The sequence below is a fragment of the Pseudophryne corroboree genome, chromosome 1 (assembly GCF_028390025.1).
Source record: "Pseudophryne corroboree isolate aPseCor3 chromosome 1, aPseCor3.hap2, whole genome shotgun sequence".
Taxonomy (NCBI): Eukaryota; Metazoa; Chordata; class Amphibia; order Anura; family Myobatrachidae; genus Pseudophryne; species Pseudophryne corroboree.
Window position 1 is genome coordinate 820,675,359 of NC_086444.1, and position 18,049 is coordinate 820,693,407.

At 44.8% G+C, this 18,049-nt stretch overlaps 1 protein-coding gene across 1 annotated transcript in view; it reads right to left on the reverse strand.

The window, feature by feature from the left end:
- DNAH6 (dynein axonemal heavy chain 6) overlaps positions 1–18,049 on the reverse strand; it is a 679,574-nt gene that overhangs the window by 326,819 nt on the left and 334,706 nt on the right. Inside the window, exon 42 of the mRNA XM_063919567.1 lies at positions 16,463–16,634. Coding sequence (XP_063775637.1) covers positions 16,463–16,634 — 172 coding nt within the window. The remainder of the gene's footprint in view (positions 1–16,462; positions 16,635–18,049) is intronic.

Below are 18,049 nucleotides of genomic sequence, written 5' to 3' on the forward strand. Positions count from 1 at the left end.
CTGAGTCTCAGAGGACATTGTTGTTTACAGTGATTTTAAGTACATTTGAAAGTTGATTTGTAACAAATAACATTGTCCACGATTGCAGAGATATTAATTGTACGGGTAGTAAGTGTACGTACATTTGGTATCACAAGTTGTGCTGTTATTCCTTATCTTCTCTGTTCTGTCTCTGGTAGTTTGTGTAGGGAATGTGTAATCCCACATGTTACCAATGATTTATGATCAGATCAGCTGAATGCATACATAGACTATTGTTTCCCTTCCCTGTTATTTGTAAATTCTTTTAGAAATATGTTGCGTGGGTGGTAAGTGTACACGCATTATATGACAGTGTGTTCGGAACAGTCTATGTTTTTATGATAGGATTGTTGTTGCTTTACCTTAAAATACGTTAGTTACTTGTTGATAATATGGGATTCAGACCAGAGTAAAGAGAGACTGAATACCCCCCTCCCCTCCCCTCCCCTCCCGGGGGAGACCTGCAAGGAATGTGCTGCTCGTCCCTCCCAGCAGCAGCAGTAGCTTGCAAACAGAAACCTAGTGAATCAGTAACAGAATTCTGGAAAAGATTTAAAAAGTGTTGGTCTGAAGAAGCAGGGCTCAGCCTAGTGAATTGCCATAATCTTCTTATTTCTAAATTTGTTAACAATCTGCTGCCCTCTACTGGTCTCACAGTAAAACAGAGTTTTTCCAGTTCGACCTCTGATAATTTTAAAGATTTTGAAAAACATTTATATGAAGAGAAAGCAGCAGGTTGTTTTGAAATGAGGAAATCTGTCAGTACTATACCCTCACATAACTACCAGAACCCCCCGGGAAAGCCAAATAGGTCTTTCCGCCCACCCCAAGACAATAGGTTCCAGAAGGGCCCTATGGGACCTCCACCTATTTCTAGGAGACAGACCAATACATGTTACAATTGCGGGAAAGATGGCCACTGGGCCAGGGATTGTCCATATCCCCCCAGCAGACCCCGACAGGCTCGGGACCCTATGCACAACGATGCACCACCCCGCAGCCAACCCAGAGACCAGACTAAAGACTTTCCCCGTTTTCGAGTTGACTGGCAGGAACAGACCCATTGACGGGGCCCGGAGGAGAGTGTCCCGACTTTCATGCAGCTCACTGGTTACTGGAAGGACAGTGGAGCCACCACCAGTGTCCTGTGTAGGGACCAGTACCATGAATCCTTAAAAAAGTCCGCTCCTTCAATGGGAATTAATGGGATACCCACAAAAGCCTATATTACCGACGCCATCAGTATAGAAACTTTGAAGGGCGTTTATATGGGAAGACACAACTTTACTGTAATACCTGAATGCCCAATAAACTTACTGGGAAGAGATCTTCTCAGCTGTCTTGAAATCACAATTAGTCCCTCTGCCTCAAGTAGCGGCATGGATGTTGTATCACCTCATTTACCTGTATGGGTAAACCTTGACACACCACCTGAGTTAGAGACTGTAAACCCCCAGGTATGGTCAGAGGGGCCCTATGACACTGGCCTAATATCATGTACCCCCTACAAGGCCACACTGAAACCTGATGTACACCCCTTTACCAGAAACAATATCCATTGTCTAAAAGAAAAAATAGAAGGTCTTAGACCTATGGTACAGCAATTTTTAGAGCAAGGCATTCTTAGACATGTAGTATCCCCATACTGCACACCAGTTAACCCTGTAGCAAAAGTAGATGGGACTATAAGGTTTGTGCAAGATCTTAGAGCAATTAATCAGCTAATTGTTCCCATTGCACCAATTGTACCTGATGTAAACTCACTCCTCTCAGCCATCCCTGTAGATGCTGCATTTTTTTCAGTGATTAATTTAAAAAAATGCATTTTTCAGCATACCAGTGGACCCCCAAACACAGTTACTTTTTGCTTTTTCTTTTGAGGGCAAGCAGTTAACATGGTGCAGATTACCACAGGTATGTTTATTCACCTGTTGTGTATAGCATTGTACTCCAAGCCACATTGGCTCCCTGGCACCCCCCCTATGGTTCTGTCCTGCTACAGTATGCAGATGATCTGCTTCTCTGTAGTCAAACTGTTAAACTGGCTCTGTGAATGTGGACACAAGGTGTCTAAAAACTAAAATGCAATGGTGTAAAAAGCATGTCGATTATTTGGGTTTTGTACTCACAGAGGGAGAAAGGAAAATCAGTCCACAACGCATTCAGTCTGTATTGGGCCTGGTCACCCCAACTACTCAGAAGGAAATGCTATCCTTTCTGGGCATGATTAATTACTGCAGACAGTGGATATCTGATTGTTCCTACTATGACAATATCTTGAGACAAGCCACTCTCAATAACAAACCTAAACAGATTCAATGGTCACAAGAAATGTTAACTGCATATGAAAGTCTAAAATGTATGTTGGTGAAAAGTCCGGCACAGAGCCTCCCAAACTGTACTGCCGTTTCATTTATATGCAAGGGACAACTGTAAAACCATGGCGGGGGTACTAACTCACATGGAGGCAAACTGCGCCCTGTGGCATTCCTGTGTCGGTCCAAGGTATGCCTGCCTGCCTCAGAGCACTGGCAGCTTGTGCAATGGTGGCTGAGATGGCAACTACACTCACCTTAGGTCACACAACAATTCTACACACAACACATGATGTCGTAGCAATACTTAACGGCTTGCATACACAGCATATGTCGGCCCAACGCCTTAGTGGGTATGAAGTCCTATTGCAAAGCAACCCATCCCTCATCATCAAATATGCAAACACGTCATCAGGCCCAGCACCCATTCTTAATGCACTCCTAGGGCTAAAGGGTCCCCAAGATGACATACCTGACGACCATGACTGCTCAGCATCAATAGAATCAGAGACCTCCCCGAGATTAGACATGTCCCCTGTGCCAATACCCGGTTCAGACATTGTCTTTGTTGATGGCTCCTGTAGCAGACCAAATGACTCCACATACCAAGCAGGTTATGCCGTTGTGCGCCTGCCCAATGACATTCTTGAAGCAAAGCCCATACCTTACCAATCGGCACAGGCTGCAGAGCTCATAGCCCTTATCAGAGCCTGCCACATGTACCAAAACAAACCCGTTACAATTTACACAGACTCCAAATATGCCCATGGCGTTGTCCACGACCATGAAGTTATTTGGGCAAGAAGAGGCTTTGTAGGAGCCGATGGAAAAGGCATTTCCCATGCACAACTTATCACAAACCTCCTCCATGCCATCACACTGCCCTCTGACATTGCAATTTTGCACTGCAGGGCCCATACTGGTGGCAAGGACGACATATCAGAAGGAAATGCCCTTGCTGACAGAACTGCCAAAGAAGCAGCTCTACAACCCATTGCCCAGTCCCATATGACTGTCATGACCCCCCCTGCCATTAATGATCAATATCTTATCACGGAACTACAGGCCACAGCCTCCAACAAGGATTTGGATGACTGGATATATCCTGTATTGCAGAAAAATCCCAAATCAGGATTCATCTGCAAAGAGGGGAAACCTTGTATACCCCAAACAAGTGCCCCTTTGTTCATTGCTCACTACCATGGGGTAGGACAAACTTAGGAAGGCCACAGGAGGTACCTTCCACAAATGGAAACAGGTCCTTCCCATTATCTTAGCAGAAATCAGAATGACCCCACAAAAGACCCTAGGTTACGCACCCTTTTGAAATACTTATGGGTAGGCCCTTCCCTACACCTTGGGCTAAGAAACCATTAATAGTACAGGAAGGTGATTTAGAACTTATAAAGGAAGAATATGTGAGGTCCCTCATCAGCAAATTAGATGAAATTGAACACAAGGTTGTTTGTAAAAATCCTTTTTATCCACAGGAACCGACACATCCTTTTCAAGTCGGAGACAAAGTCGTTGTAAAAGTGCTCCCGAGGAATAAAGGTCCAGGAGATTTCACCTATGGTCCAGAGACGGAAGTTGTGGCAGTGACCAGGACGGCTGTCCTTACTGAAGACGGGCCCACGTGGATACACGCATCCCGAGTAAAGAAGATACCCAGCCCAAACCGCGAAGCAAGTCAAGGAGATTCCAGCGAGGTACTAACCGGGGCAGACAGCCCTGACCTCCAACATGGAGAAGCAGACGATGCAGAAAAAGAACAAGATGCCTACCTATGGCCAGGGGACTATGTTGACAATCCTAATGGTCCTCACTTGCCAAGCTACAGCTGAAGTAGACATTACACAAAACTCTGGCATTTACACATTCTGGTACAACTCCTCCAACACTGAGGTTGCTACTTATAAAATAGACTTTTGCAATTTTGGCCCATGCCTCAGAAAACATTATGAATGGGGATGTGACCAGTATGGAACACGTAATACCCCCAATGAAGCTTATATTTGTGTTACTAGTAAATATTGGGGAAATAAATGTGCGTATTAGGGATCAGTGGGATGGAATTCTGGTCATAGTTATGGATACCAGCCCAAGGAGGCTCTCTCAAGTAAAGACAAATATGGTGAGTCCCTGCTTACCCGTCTTACCCTTTATAGACAAAACAGATGTGATAGTAAATTCATATTAAGCATAAGACATCCCCAGTCTACTGATGCAGGCACCTATGTCCTGGGTGAATCCTTTTTTTATAAATCCATCCCTTACACAATTCTTGTTACAGGATATGTTTAACAATGAAAAGTATGCCCAGCTCAAGTCCCCTAAACCACGCCCCAACCTCTTGAGACCTCATATAACCACCTTCCAGGAAATAATTGCTATAGACAACCCCACTTTTGAAGGCACTATGGCCATTGAAACTGGGTTTTCAGATATTAATCTTTGGGTAGAATGGATGAGATATAATGCCAAGAAACATAATATGACTAATTGTTATGTATGTGGAAAATCTAGACCCCATCTGGGAACAGTCCCTCTAAATATCCCCTTAGACCAAGAAAGCTGTTTCTTTAGTTTATACAATGACACAGAAACTAATGAAGGTTCCCCTACCTCAAACACTGCTCCCACACATAGAAGAAAAAGGGAAACTCCGGTAGGTAGCTTCGATCCACATGTTTATATTGACACAATTGGGGTCACAAGAGGGGTGCCAGACGAATTCAAAGCTAGAAATGAAGTATCTGCAGGATTTGAATCCTTAATCCCTATAATAACTGTCAATGGAAGTGTTGCATGGATCAATTATATCTACTATAATCAGCAGAGATTTGTAAATGACACAAAAGATGCTCTTAAGGGTCTTTCTGAGCAACTAGAAGCCACTTCCCAGATGACATTCCAAAACCAAATGGCCCTTGATATGATACTAGCAAAAAAGGTGGTACTTGTGTTTACATTAGTAAGGTAGAAGGGTGTTGTACCTATATACCTGACAATACTGGCCCTAATGGTAAAGTTACCCTAGCCATAAAAAAACTAGATGATTTATCCATAGAGCTAAAAAAAAGAATTCAGGTATTGATAACCCATGGAGCCAATACTTTGGTTGGTTTGAAAATTGGAAACAGGGTCTTGTTCAACTAGGAATCTACATATTGATTGTGATAGCAATTTTTTGTGTTGTTTTCTTTTGCATTATACCCTGCTGCAGAAAACTCGCCACAAAAGGTATTGAAAACTCGCTTATGTATGAAGCCGTCCTTACAACCCCTCCTAACTCTCCTGCAGCCTATAAGCAATACCTAACTGAATGTAGAAATAAAAAGCTCTATGAAAAGAATCATGTTATATAAATATATGATTCTAAGAGGGGATTGAAGGGTTAAATATGTTATATGAACTGTTATGGGCTTGAATAGATACGTACCACTTTGTACAGGGTACCTTTATCTGTTCATACAATTCAAGGCCTGTCTGTGCCTCCTCTTTAGGGAGAGTTACATTCCAGACCAAAACTGTTATCTTTATTTCTGTTTGTGTTTCTAACTCTCTTAGAGGTTTTTGTATTCTGCCTAGTAACTACTAACGAGCCAATAAGAGTGTAACACATGTCAGTTACACCCATGTACGTTGCCTTTATAAACCTTTGTTAACCATATAATAAAGCAGAGTGACTCTTAACCCTCAACTGTGTGTTGTCTGTATGGGGTTAGGAGCTGCTTTCACTGGTACCAGAGATGATTACATCGAGGAGGCACAAAAAGGGTTAAATCCCTTCAGGGCTCATGCATATAACAGTGTCCAACTGTATATATGCTGCTTTTGCCAGGAGGTACTTAATTGCTGCCCAGGGCGCCCCCCCCTGCGCCCTGCACCCTACAGTGACCGGAGTGTGTGGGTTAGTGTGGGCGCAATGGCGCACAGCTGCAGTGCTGTGTGCTACCTCATATGAAGACAGGAGTCTTCTGCCGCCGATTTTGACGTCTTCTTGCTTCAACCCGCCGGCTTCTGTCTTCTGGCTCTGCGAGGGGGACGGCGGCGCGGCTCCGGGAACGGACGACAAGGTCAGGTCCTGTGTTCGATCCCTCTGGAGCTAATGGTGTCCAGTAGCCTAAGAAGCGCAACCTAGCCGCAGTTAGTAGGTTTGCTTCTCTCCCCTCAGTCCCACGTAGCAGAGAGTCTGTTGCCAGCAGAAGCTCTCTGAAAATAAAAAACCTAACTAAAATACTTTCTTATTAGCAAGCTCAGGAGAGCTCACTAAAATGCACCCAGCTCTGTCCGGGCACAGATTCTAACTGAGGTCTGGAGGAGGGGCATAGAGGGAGGAGCCAGTGCACACCATTAGTACTAAATCTTTCTTAGAGTGCCCAGTCTCCTGCGGAGCCGTCTATTCCCCATGGTCCTTACGGAGTCCCCAGCATCCACTAGGACGTTAGAGAAAAAGGCAGTAAGGTGGATGTAGAAAATACGCTCAAGGAGTTGTTAGGCAAGAGAGGAGAGAGATGGGTCATTAGTTGGAGAGTGTGTGTAGATTAAGGATAGGTTTTTTAAGAATAGAGGAGATGAGTGTATGCTTGAAGGCATAGGGGACAGTGTCTGATGAGAGGGAGAAATTGAGGAGGTGGGCAAGTTGAGAGCAGGCAGAAAGAGAGAGGTAGCGGAGGAGGCGGGATGGGATAAGGTCACGTGGGGAGAAGGTTGGGGTGAGGAACAGACTTCCTCGCCAGATACATGGGAGTAAGATGTCAGAGTTGGTAAGAGGGATGGGGAGGGATGGTAGGGGAAAGGAGGTGGCTGGTTGCTGATGGTCTGGTGGGATGTGAGTCCTGATGTATGGAGTCAATTTTGAATGTAAAGTAAGTGGCAAAATCAAGAGCAGAGAGTGAGGAGGGTAACTGAGGTGGGGGTGGGCAGAGGAGGGAGTTGCTAGTAGCAAAAGAAGTGCCGTGGGTGCGAAAAGTGGAAGGAGATGAGGTTCTTAAAGTACGACTGTTTAGTGAGGGAAAGGGCAGCATTATAATTAAGTTAGGCATTATGCCCCTAGGATTGTATTATAATTTTCAGGTGCCAGGTCCATGTCCACAAGTAAGAATAGGCACTAGGTCTGAGGGGCACAGGAGAACATTAGGGGTTGCCCAACAACAACCCCACCCAAAATCCTCCAGAAATAGGTACTAGACCACGATAATTTAATATAAAGCTGCACTTTACCTTAAATTCCTGGTACAAGTGCCTTGAGCACTAAGAGGTAGGTTCACAATAAAGTACACTTATGAGTAGATGTAAAAAAAAAAAATACTTCCCTTAATATGAGTTTTGGGATGTCTTGGATAATTCAACAATATATGGGGGGGGGGAATTACCAACAATAGTGATACCTTCAAATCATAAATGATATCAAATAATAGTGCAACTCTCAAATCATGTATAATAGTGCAAAAATGCTAGATAATATTCCAGGCAAATGACAGGTAACATAAACAGATTTAGTCCCACATTACATCATAAACAGCAATAAAACAATAAGCTCATACTGTATAGCGCAAACAAATATCACAGTAACTTGAGCTTAAAAAGAGTAAAAACAGTTAAAAATAAATTATAAAACAGTTGGACCCATACCAGAAACTAGACATGTAATGTCAAATGTTTAGGGGGTGGAGCCAACACAGAACGCTGGCGAGCCCTACTACGTGACTTCACATATATGGGGATCTGAATAACCCTTGCTACTGTGAAAATTTTTATGGTCTCGTTGGCTATAGCTTGTTCTATGACCGCCCACTTCAGCGCTTAAGGAATCCTAGATGAATAGGGGTTGAAGATTACAGAAGGGTGTTAACTGTAGGCCCACTTTAAAAATAATTAAGGCTTGGTATATTGCTTGTCTAATGCTGGGCATACACCCTACAATTATCTGGCCGATCCACCTGAGATCAGCGAATCGGCACAGATAATTGCATCATGTACTGTATGTGGCCAACCAATCTGAAAATATCGATTAGTCGGGCATGCCAGTTTGTCCAGCATGCCCATCTGATGCAATATTTTACAGGTGTCCGGTCAGCCACATCAGACTTTGTATGCCCTACCGTGGCTGACTAAAGAACATTCTCCTGTTACTTCACATGGGAAGGAACAGGAAAATGAATCCTCCCTGGGGGCAGAGCGACAATATCATGGCCAATACACTGTGAGAGATCTCTGTTATTGCTCTGGAGTGTATGACGGATAAAAGGATTGTGGTTTCTAGTGGGCGGGGCTTCCAACTAGCAGACTGATGGTAGCTAGGACCTGGTGGGGCATAGCTAGTATGTGGAAGCCATCTCATGTGTACAAATGTGCTGTTATAACATTTGTGTTGCGTAAAGAAAACATCTAAATAAGTAAACCAGTGTGAAGAGCAGGGACCTGCAGTCAGGGTACTGTCATACTCCCTGTCAAATTTCCTTAAATTTTATATAAAAACAATTAAATCAATACAAAGAAGATATTTATAACATAAACCTCTTCTTTGTTTATTGTAATCCTTTTTATAGCTAACACACTTTGTGGCGATCCCTGGAGCAGCAGGGATATGAGAGATGAGACAGCAACAGCTCTGCTTCGGTTCTACAGTCTGACACTGCTTTGCAGAGCTGGGAGTGGGGCCACACCAAGGGCAGTAAAGCTGTACAGAAAGGGAGTTAATAGTGTGGGAGTGTGCCTTGTGCACTGATAGACACTTGGATGTGTCATGTGACCAGGAAGTGCACTGTGGTCAGAGCTCAGTCAGGAGCAGCAGGAGAAGACTAAGGGATGCAGGTAGGAGACTCAATGGACACTGTAGCTTAGTGTAGTGAGGGGAGAGTTACAGTGAGTAGAGGGTGAGACAGACCCCCAGCATTCAGAGCCATCCACCTGTCTGCCTCCCTAGCCATTCACCTTACTGCATGTCACTGGTGAAGAGTCGTCGTTTGTAAGGAGATTCTTACAATATACAGTGCATCCAGAAAGTATTCACAGCGCTTAACTTTTTCCACATTTTGTTATGTTACAACCATATATCAAAATGGAATAAATACATTTTTTCCCTCAAAATTCTACACAATACCCCATAATGACAACGATTTTTTTTGAGATTTTTTCAAATTTATTAAAAATAAAAAACTAAGAAATCACATGTACATAAGTATTCACAGCCTTTGCCATGAAGCTCAAAATTGAACTCAGGTGCATCCTGTTTACACTAATCATTCTTGAGATGTTCCTACAGCTTAATTGGAGTCCACCTGTGGTAAATTCAGTTGATTGGACATGATTTGGAAAGGCACACACCTGTCTATATAAGGTCCCACACTTGAAAGTGCATGTCTGAGCACAAACCAAGCATGAAGTCAAAGTAATTGTCTGTAGACCTACGAGACAGGATTGTCTCGAGGCACAAATCTGGGGAAGGGTACAGAAAATAAGAATTTACTTACCGATAATTCTATTTCTCGGAGTCCGTAGTGGATGCTGGGGTTCCTGAAAGGACCATGGGGAATAGCGGCTCCGCAGGAGACAGGGCACAAAAAGTAAAGCTTTAGGATCAGGTGGTGTGCACTGGCTCCTCCCCCTATGACCCTCCTCCAAGCCTCAGTTAGGATACTGTGCCCGGACGAGCGTACACAATAAGGAAGGATTTATGAATCCCGGGTAAGACTCATACCAGCCACACCAATCACACTGTACAACCTGTGATCTGAACCCAGTTAACAGTATGATAACAGCGGAGCCTCTGAAAGATGGCTCACAACAATAATAACCCGATTTTTGTAACTATGTACAAGTATTGCAGATAATCCGCACTTGGGATGGGCGCCCAGCATCCACTACGGACTCCGAGAAATAGAATTATCGGTAAGTAAATTCTTATTTTCTCTATCGTCCTAGTGGATGCTGGGGTTCCTGAAAGGACCATGGGGATTATACCAAAGCTCCCAAACGGGCGGGAGAGTGCGGATGACTCTGCAGCACCGAATGAGAGAACTCCAGGTCCTCCTTAGCCAGGTTATCAAATTTGTAGGATTTTACAAACGTGTTTGCCCCTGACTAAATAGCCGCTCGGCAAAGTTGTAAAGCCGAGACCCCTCGGGCAGCCGCCCAAGATGAGCCCACCTTCCTTGTGGAATGGGCATTTACATATTTTGGCTGTGGCAGGCCTGCCACAGAATGTGCAAGCTGAATTGTATTACACATCCAACTAGCAAAAGTCTGCTTAGAAGCAAGAGCACCCAGTTTGTTGGGTGCATACAGGATAACAGCAAGTCAGTTTTCCTGACTCCAGCCGTCCTGGAACCTATATTTTCAGGGCCCTGACCACATCTAGCAACTTGGAGTCCTCCAAGTCCCTAGTAGGCGCAAGACACCACAATAAGCTGGTTCAGGTGAAACACTGACACCACCTTAGGGAGAGAACTGGGGACGAGTCCGCAGCTCTGCCCTGTCCGAATGGACAAACAGATATGGGCTTTTTTGAGAAAAAAACCACCAATTTGACACTCGCCTGGTCCAGGCCAGGTCCAAGAGCATGTTCACTTTTCATGTGAGATGCTTCAAATCCACAGATTTGACTGGTTTTAAACCAATGTGTTTTGAGGAATCCCAGAACTACGTTGAGATCCCACAGTGCCACTGGAGGCACAAAAGGGGGTTGTATATGCAATACTCCCTTGACAAACTTCTGGACTTCAGGAACTGAAGCCAATTCTTTCTGGAAGAAAAATCGACAGGGCCGAAATTTGAACCTTAATGGACCCCAATTTGAGGCCCATAGACACTCCTGTTTGCAGGAAATGCAGGAATCGACCGAGTTGAAATTTCTTCGTGGGGCCTTCCTGGCCTCACACCACGCAACATATTTTCGCCACATGTAGTGATAATGTTGTGCGGTCACCTCCTTTCTGGCTTTGACCAGGGTAGGAATGACCTCTTCCTGAATGCCTTTTCCCTTAGGATCCGGCGTTCCACCGCCATGCCGTCAAACGCAGCTGCGGTAAGTCTTGGAACAGACATTGTACTTGCTGAAACAAGTCCCTTCTTAGCGGCAGAGGCCATAAGTCCTCTGTGAGCATCTCTTGAAGTTCCGGGTACCAAGTCCTTCTTGGCCAATCCGGAGCCATGAGTATAGTTCTTACTCCTCTACGTCTTATAATTCTCAGTACCTTAGGTATGAAAAGCAGAGGATGGAACACATACACCGACTGGTACACCCACGGTGTTACCAGAACGTCCACAGCTATTGCCTGAGGGTCTCTTAACCTGGCGCAATACCTGTCCCGTTTTTTGTTCAGACGGGACGCCATCATGTCCACCTTTGGTAATTCCCAACGGTTTACAATCATGTGGAAAACTTCCCCATGAAGTTCCCACTCTGCCGGGTGGAGGTCGTGCCTACTGAGGAAGTCTGCTTCCCAGTTTCCATTCCCGGAATGAAACACTGCTGACAGTGCTATCACATGATTTTCCGCCCAGCGAAAAGTCCTTGCAGTTTTTGCCACTGCCCTCCTGCTTCTTGTGCCGCCCTGTCTATTTACGTGGGCGACTGCCGTGATGTTTTATCCCACTGGATCAATACCGGCTGACCTTGAAGCAGAGGTCTTGCTAAGCTTAGAGCATTATAAATTTACCCTTAGCTATATTTATGTGGAGAAAAGTCTCCAGACTTGATCACACTCCCTGGAAATTTTTTCCTTGTGTGACTGCTCCCCAGCCTCTCGGGCTGGCCTCCGTGGTCACCAACATCCAAAACTGAATGCCGAATCTGCGGCCCTCTAGAAGATGAGCACTCTGTAACCACCACAGGAGAGACACCCTTGTCCTTGGATATAGGGTTATCCGCTGATGCATCTGAAGATGCGATCCGGACCATTTGTCCAGCAGATCCCACTGAAAAGTTCTTGCATGAAATCTGCCGACTGGAATTGCTTCGAAGGAAGTCACCATTTTTTTACCATGGCCCTTGTGCAATGATGCACTGATTTTAGGAGGTTCCTGACTAGCTCGGATAACTCCCTGGCTTTCTCTTCCGGGAGAAACACCTTTTTCTGGACTGTGTCCAGAATCATCCCTAAGCACAGGAGACTTGTTGTCGGGATCAGCTGCGATTTTGAAATATTTAGAATCCACCCCTGCTGTTGTAACAGTATCCGAGATAGTGCTACTCCGACCTCCAACTGTTCCCTGGACTTTGCCCTTATCAGGAGATCGTCCAAGTAAGGGATAATTAAGACGCCTTTTCTTCGAAGAAGAACCATCATTTCGGCCATTACCTTGGTAAAGACCCGGGGTGCCGTGGACAATCCAAACGGCAGCGTCTGAAACTGATAGTGACAGTTCTGTACCACGAACCTGAGGTACCCTTAGTGATAAGGGCAAATTTGGGACATGGAGGTAAGCATCCCTGATGTCTCGGGACACCATATAGTCCCCTTCTTCCCGGTTCGTTATCACTGCTCTGAGTGACTCCATCTTGATTTGAACCTTTGTAAGTGTTCAAATTTTTTTAGATTTAGAATAGGTCTCACCTAGCCTTCTGGCTTCAGTACCACAATATAGTGTGGAATAATACCCCTTTTCTTGTTGTAGGAGGGGTAATTTAATTATCACCTGCTGGGAATACAGCTCGTGAATTGTTTCCCATACTGCCTCCTTGTCGGAGGGAGACCTTGGTAAAGCAGACTTCAGGAGCCTGCGCAGGGGAAACGTCTCGACATTCCAATCTGTACCCCTGGGATCCTACTTGTAGGATCCAGGGGTCCTGTACGGTCTCAGCGTCATGCTGAGAGCTTGTCAGAAGCGGTGGAACGCTTCTGTTCCTGGGAATGGGCTGCCTGCTGCAGTCTTCTTCCCTTTCCTCTATCCCTGGGCAGATATGACTCTTATAGGGACGAAAGGACTGAAGCTGAAAAGACGGTGTCTTTTTCTGCAGAGATGTGACTTAGGGTAAAAAACGGTGGATTTTCCAGCAGTTGCCGTGGCCACCAGGTCCGATGGACCGACCCCAAATAACTCCTCTTCCTTTATACGGCAATACACCTTTGTGCCGTTTGGAATCTGCATCACCTGACCACTGTCGTGTCCATAAACATCTTCTGGCAGATATGGACATCGCACTTACTCTTGATGCCAGAGTGCAAATATCCCTCTGTGCATCTCGCATATATAGAAATGCATCCTTTAAATGCTCTATAGTCAATAAAATACTGTCCCTGTCAAGGGTATCAATATTTTTAGTCAGGGAATCCGACCAAGCCACCCCAGCTCTGCACATCCAGGCTGAGGCGATCGCTGGTCGCAGTATAACACCAGTATGTGTGTATATACTTTTTAGGATATTTTCCAGCCTCCTGTCAGCTGGCTCCTTGAGGACGGCCCTATCTATAGACGGTACCGCCACTTGTTCTGATAAGCGTGTGAGCGCCTTATCCACCCTAAGGGGTGTTTCCCAACGCGCCCTAACTTCTGGCGGGAAAGGGTATACCGCCCATATTTTCTATCGGGGGGAACCCACGCATCATCACACACTTCATTTAATTTATCTGATTCAGGAAAAACTACGGTAGTTTTTTCACATCCCACATAATACCCTCTTTTGTGGTACTTGTAGTATCAGAAATATGTAACACCTCCTTCATTGCCCTTAACGTGTGGCCCTAATAAGGAATACGTTTGTTTATTCACCGTCGACACTGGATTCAGTGTCCCTGTCTGTGTCTGTGTCGACCGACTAAAGTAAACGGGCGTTTTAAAACCCCTGACGGTGTTTTTGAGACGTCTGGACCGGTACTAATTGTTTGTCGGCCGTCTCATGTCGTCAACCGACCTTGCCGCGTGTTGACATTATCACGTAATTCCCTAAATAAGCCATCCATTCCGGTGTCGACTCCCTAGAGAGTGACATCACCATTACAGGCAATTGCTCCGCCTCCTCACCAACATCGTCCTCATACATGTCGACACACACGTACCGACACACAGCACACACACAGGGAATGCTCTGATAGAGGACAGGACCTACTAGCCCTTTGGAGAGACAGAGGGAGAGTTTGCCAGCACACACCAAAAACGCTATAATTATATAGGGACAACCTTATATAAGTGTTTTCCCTTATAGCATCTTTTTTATATATTTCTAACGCCAAATTAGTGCCCCCCCTCTCTGTTTTAACCCTGTTTCTGTAGTGCAGTGCAGGGGAGAGCCTGGGAGCCTTCCCTCCAGCCTTTCTGTGAGGGAAAATGGCGCTGTGTGCTGAGGAGATAGGCCCCGCCCCTTTTTCGGCGGCCTCGTCTCCCGCTCTTAACGGATTCTGGCAGGGGTTAAATATCTCCATATAGCCCCCGGAGGCTATATGTGAGGTATTTTTAGCCAAAAATAGGTTTTCATTGCCTCCCAGGGCGCCCCCCTTCCAGCGCCCTGCACCCTCAGTGACTGCCGTGTGAAGTGTGCTGAGAGGAAATGGCGCACAGCTGCAGTGCTGTGCGCTACCTTAAGAAGACTGAGGAGTCTTCATGCCGCCGATTCTGGACCTTCTTCTTGTTTCAGCATCTGCAAGGGGGCCGGCGGCGAGGCTCCGGTGACCATCCAGGCTGTACCTGTGATCGTCCCTCTGGAGCTAATGTCCAGTAGCCAAAGAAGCCAATCCATCCTGCACGCAGGTGAGTTCACTTCTTCTCCCCTAAGTCCCTCGTTGCAGTGATCCTGTTGCCAGCAGGACTCACTGTAAAATAAAAAACCTAAGCTAAACTTTTCTAAGCAGCTCTTTAGGAGAGCCACCTAGATTGCACCCTTCTCGGCCGGGCACAAAAATCTAACTGAGGCTTGGAGGAGGGTCATAGGGGGAGGAGCCAGTGCACACCACCTGATCCTAAAGCTTTACTTTTTGTGCCCTGTCTCCTGCGGAGCCGCTATTCCCCATGGTCCTTTCAGGAACCCCAGCATCCACTAGGACGATAGAGAAAAATATTTGCTGCTTTGAAGGTCCCAATGAGCACAGTGGACTCCATCATCCACAAATGGAAGAAGTTCAGAACCACCAGGACTCTTCCTAGAGTTGGCCGGCCGTCTAAACTGAGCGATCGGGGGAGAAGGGCCCTAGTCAGGGAGGTGACCAAGAACCAATGGTCACTCTGTCAGAGCTACAGCATTCCTCTGTGGAGAGATGAGAACCTTCCAGAAGGACAACCATCTCTGCAGCAATCCACCAATCAGGCCTGTATGGAAGAGTAGCCAGACGGAAGCCACTCCTTAGTAAAAAGCACATGGCAGCCCGCCTGGAGTTTGCCAAAATGCACCTGAAGGACTCTCAGATCATGAGAAACAAAATTCTCTGTTCATCTTTCAGCAGGACAGAGACTCTAAGCACACAGCGTAGATATCAAAAGAGTGGTTTCAGGATAACTCTGTGAATGTCCTTGAGTGGCCCAACCAGAGCCCAGACTTGAATCCGATTGAACATCTCTGGAGAGATCTGAAAATGGCTGTGCACCGACGCTTCCCATCCAACCTGATGGAGCTTGAGAGGTGCTGCAAAGAAGAATGGGAGAAACTGGCCAAAGATAGGTGCGTCAAGCTTGTGTCATCATACTCAAAAAGACTTGAGGCTGTAATTGCTGCCAAAGGTACATCAACAAAGTACTGAGCAAAAGCTGTGAACACACATGTACATGTGATTTCTTAGTTTTTTATTTTTAATAAATTTGCAAAAATCTCAAAGAAACTTTTTCACATTGTCATTATGGGGTATTATGTGTAGAATTCTGAGGGGAAAAATGAATTTATTCCATTTTGGAATAAGGCTGTAACATAACAAAATGTGGAAAAAGTGAAGCGCTGTGAATACTTTCCGGATGCACTGTGTATGACTACTTATAGTGGTATCACATTTATTTCATATGAATATGACAGTGTATATAAAAATCAGAAATCAAAATAGTAGGTTTTAGGAATCTAAACTATAAAATGACAAATTTCAGTTTTTTTTTAAATATAAAACTATACAATGGCTTAATGCCAGGGTGGCACATTAAATAACTCTAATTCATGCTTATTTCAACAATATTTACATATTTAAAGGTAAAATATAATGTACCTTGAACACATTTTGACAAATCACGTAAATTAAATACATAATGGGATTTTGCTGGAGTTGGGAGAAGATCAATGCTCATTCGATGGTAAATTTCCACTGCAGCATCTACAATGTTTGTTGCACTTTGCTTTACTGCCTGAGGAAAATCTGTCAAAAAGCCATTCAGGATTGCCTACACAAAGTAAGAATATATAGTTACTACATTTGTTTATGTGGAAAACAGAAATGATAGAGTTACAGTACTACTATTTCCCTCCAAAAAATAGGGTCGTTTCCAAGATATATTTTCATATCAAGAAAATGAAACTGTAAAATTTGTGTGTGAAATCAGCTCTGTACTGGTCAACAGTGTGAAACCCACATGGGTTCTCACCATAACTGTAATGAGATTCACCGTATTTCTACTTTTCCTTGGTACATTTAAACAATGAACTGCATGGATGCAATGCTGTATTTCTCATTGCATTAGTTGTGAGAACCCAAGAGTATTTAAGTGAGCAATAAAGAAGTGAACGCAGATGTACGTATTTTGTGCAAGGTGCATAATTTTAAAGTTGCACTAAAGGGCTCAGCGAGGCTTGGAAGCACCAGCGTACCCAAACATTTTAGGCATGCCACGAATTGCTGGGACCTGTACTTTAATAAAAAAATTAAAAAATACTAAAGAATTTATTAAAACTCCATTACCCAATTCCCACCAGCCCAGGGGTGCTTAGGAAGAGCCCTAGACCTTCCAGCATGGGAATGTTTTCTTCTGGTGGGTGGATGTATTTTTTTTGCCCTATGCTGAACAGACTAGGGGCTAAATGTAATAGGGTGCGGGTTTAGCACTAAATTCACACTTTCTTCAACTAGCACATGTAATAAGGGTGCAAGAACATACAAACTCACATGTTTCTCACATTCCCGCCACTTGCATGGCTGAAACTTGCATCCAGATGTTTCTCCGTGGAAAACATACAACTAGGCCAATGTAATAGGGTGCGAATTCTAAACTCGCACAAAAAACATTACCGGATCAGTGAGATCCATGCAGGTTTCTGTTTGAAATGGTTAAAAAAATGAATAAAAATACAAAACAACAACAGCGTGGGGTCTTCTCCAAAAGCATAACCAGGCCAGGGTACCCTATACTGGGGGAGTCCCCACTTCCTGAGGAATCCCCCACCTGGCTGACTAGTAAGGGGGGGGGGGGGTTAATGCTTCGGCAATGGGACCCCTTCAAGATTGTCCCCTTGGCATTACCCCCCTGCTAGGGGAGTCCAGTACTGGTTCGAAAAATACGGGAGAGCCCCTATTAATTTTGTTCCCCGTAATTTTTAGAACCAGGACCGGTCCAAGAGCCCAGTGCTGGTTCTTAAAATTCAGGGGAAAACTACACATTTTCCCTGAATTTTTAGTACCAGGACTGTCTCAAAGAGCCCAGGGGTTGGTTATGCTTTTAGGGGAGGACTCCATGCTGTTTTTTCTTGTTTATAACCATTTTAGCACTTTTACACACACAACTACATGGACCTCAATGATCTATGCAGGCTTCTGACAAATTCGCACCTTGTAACGTACCTGACAATACAAGGTGCAAGTTTA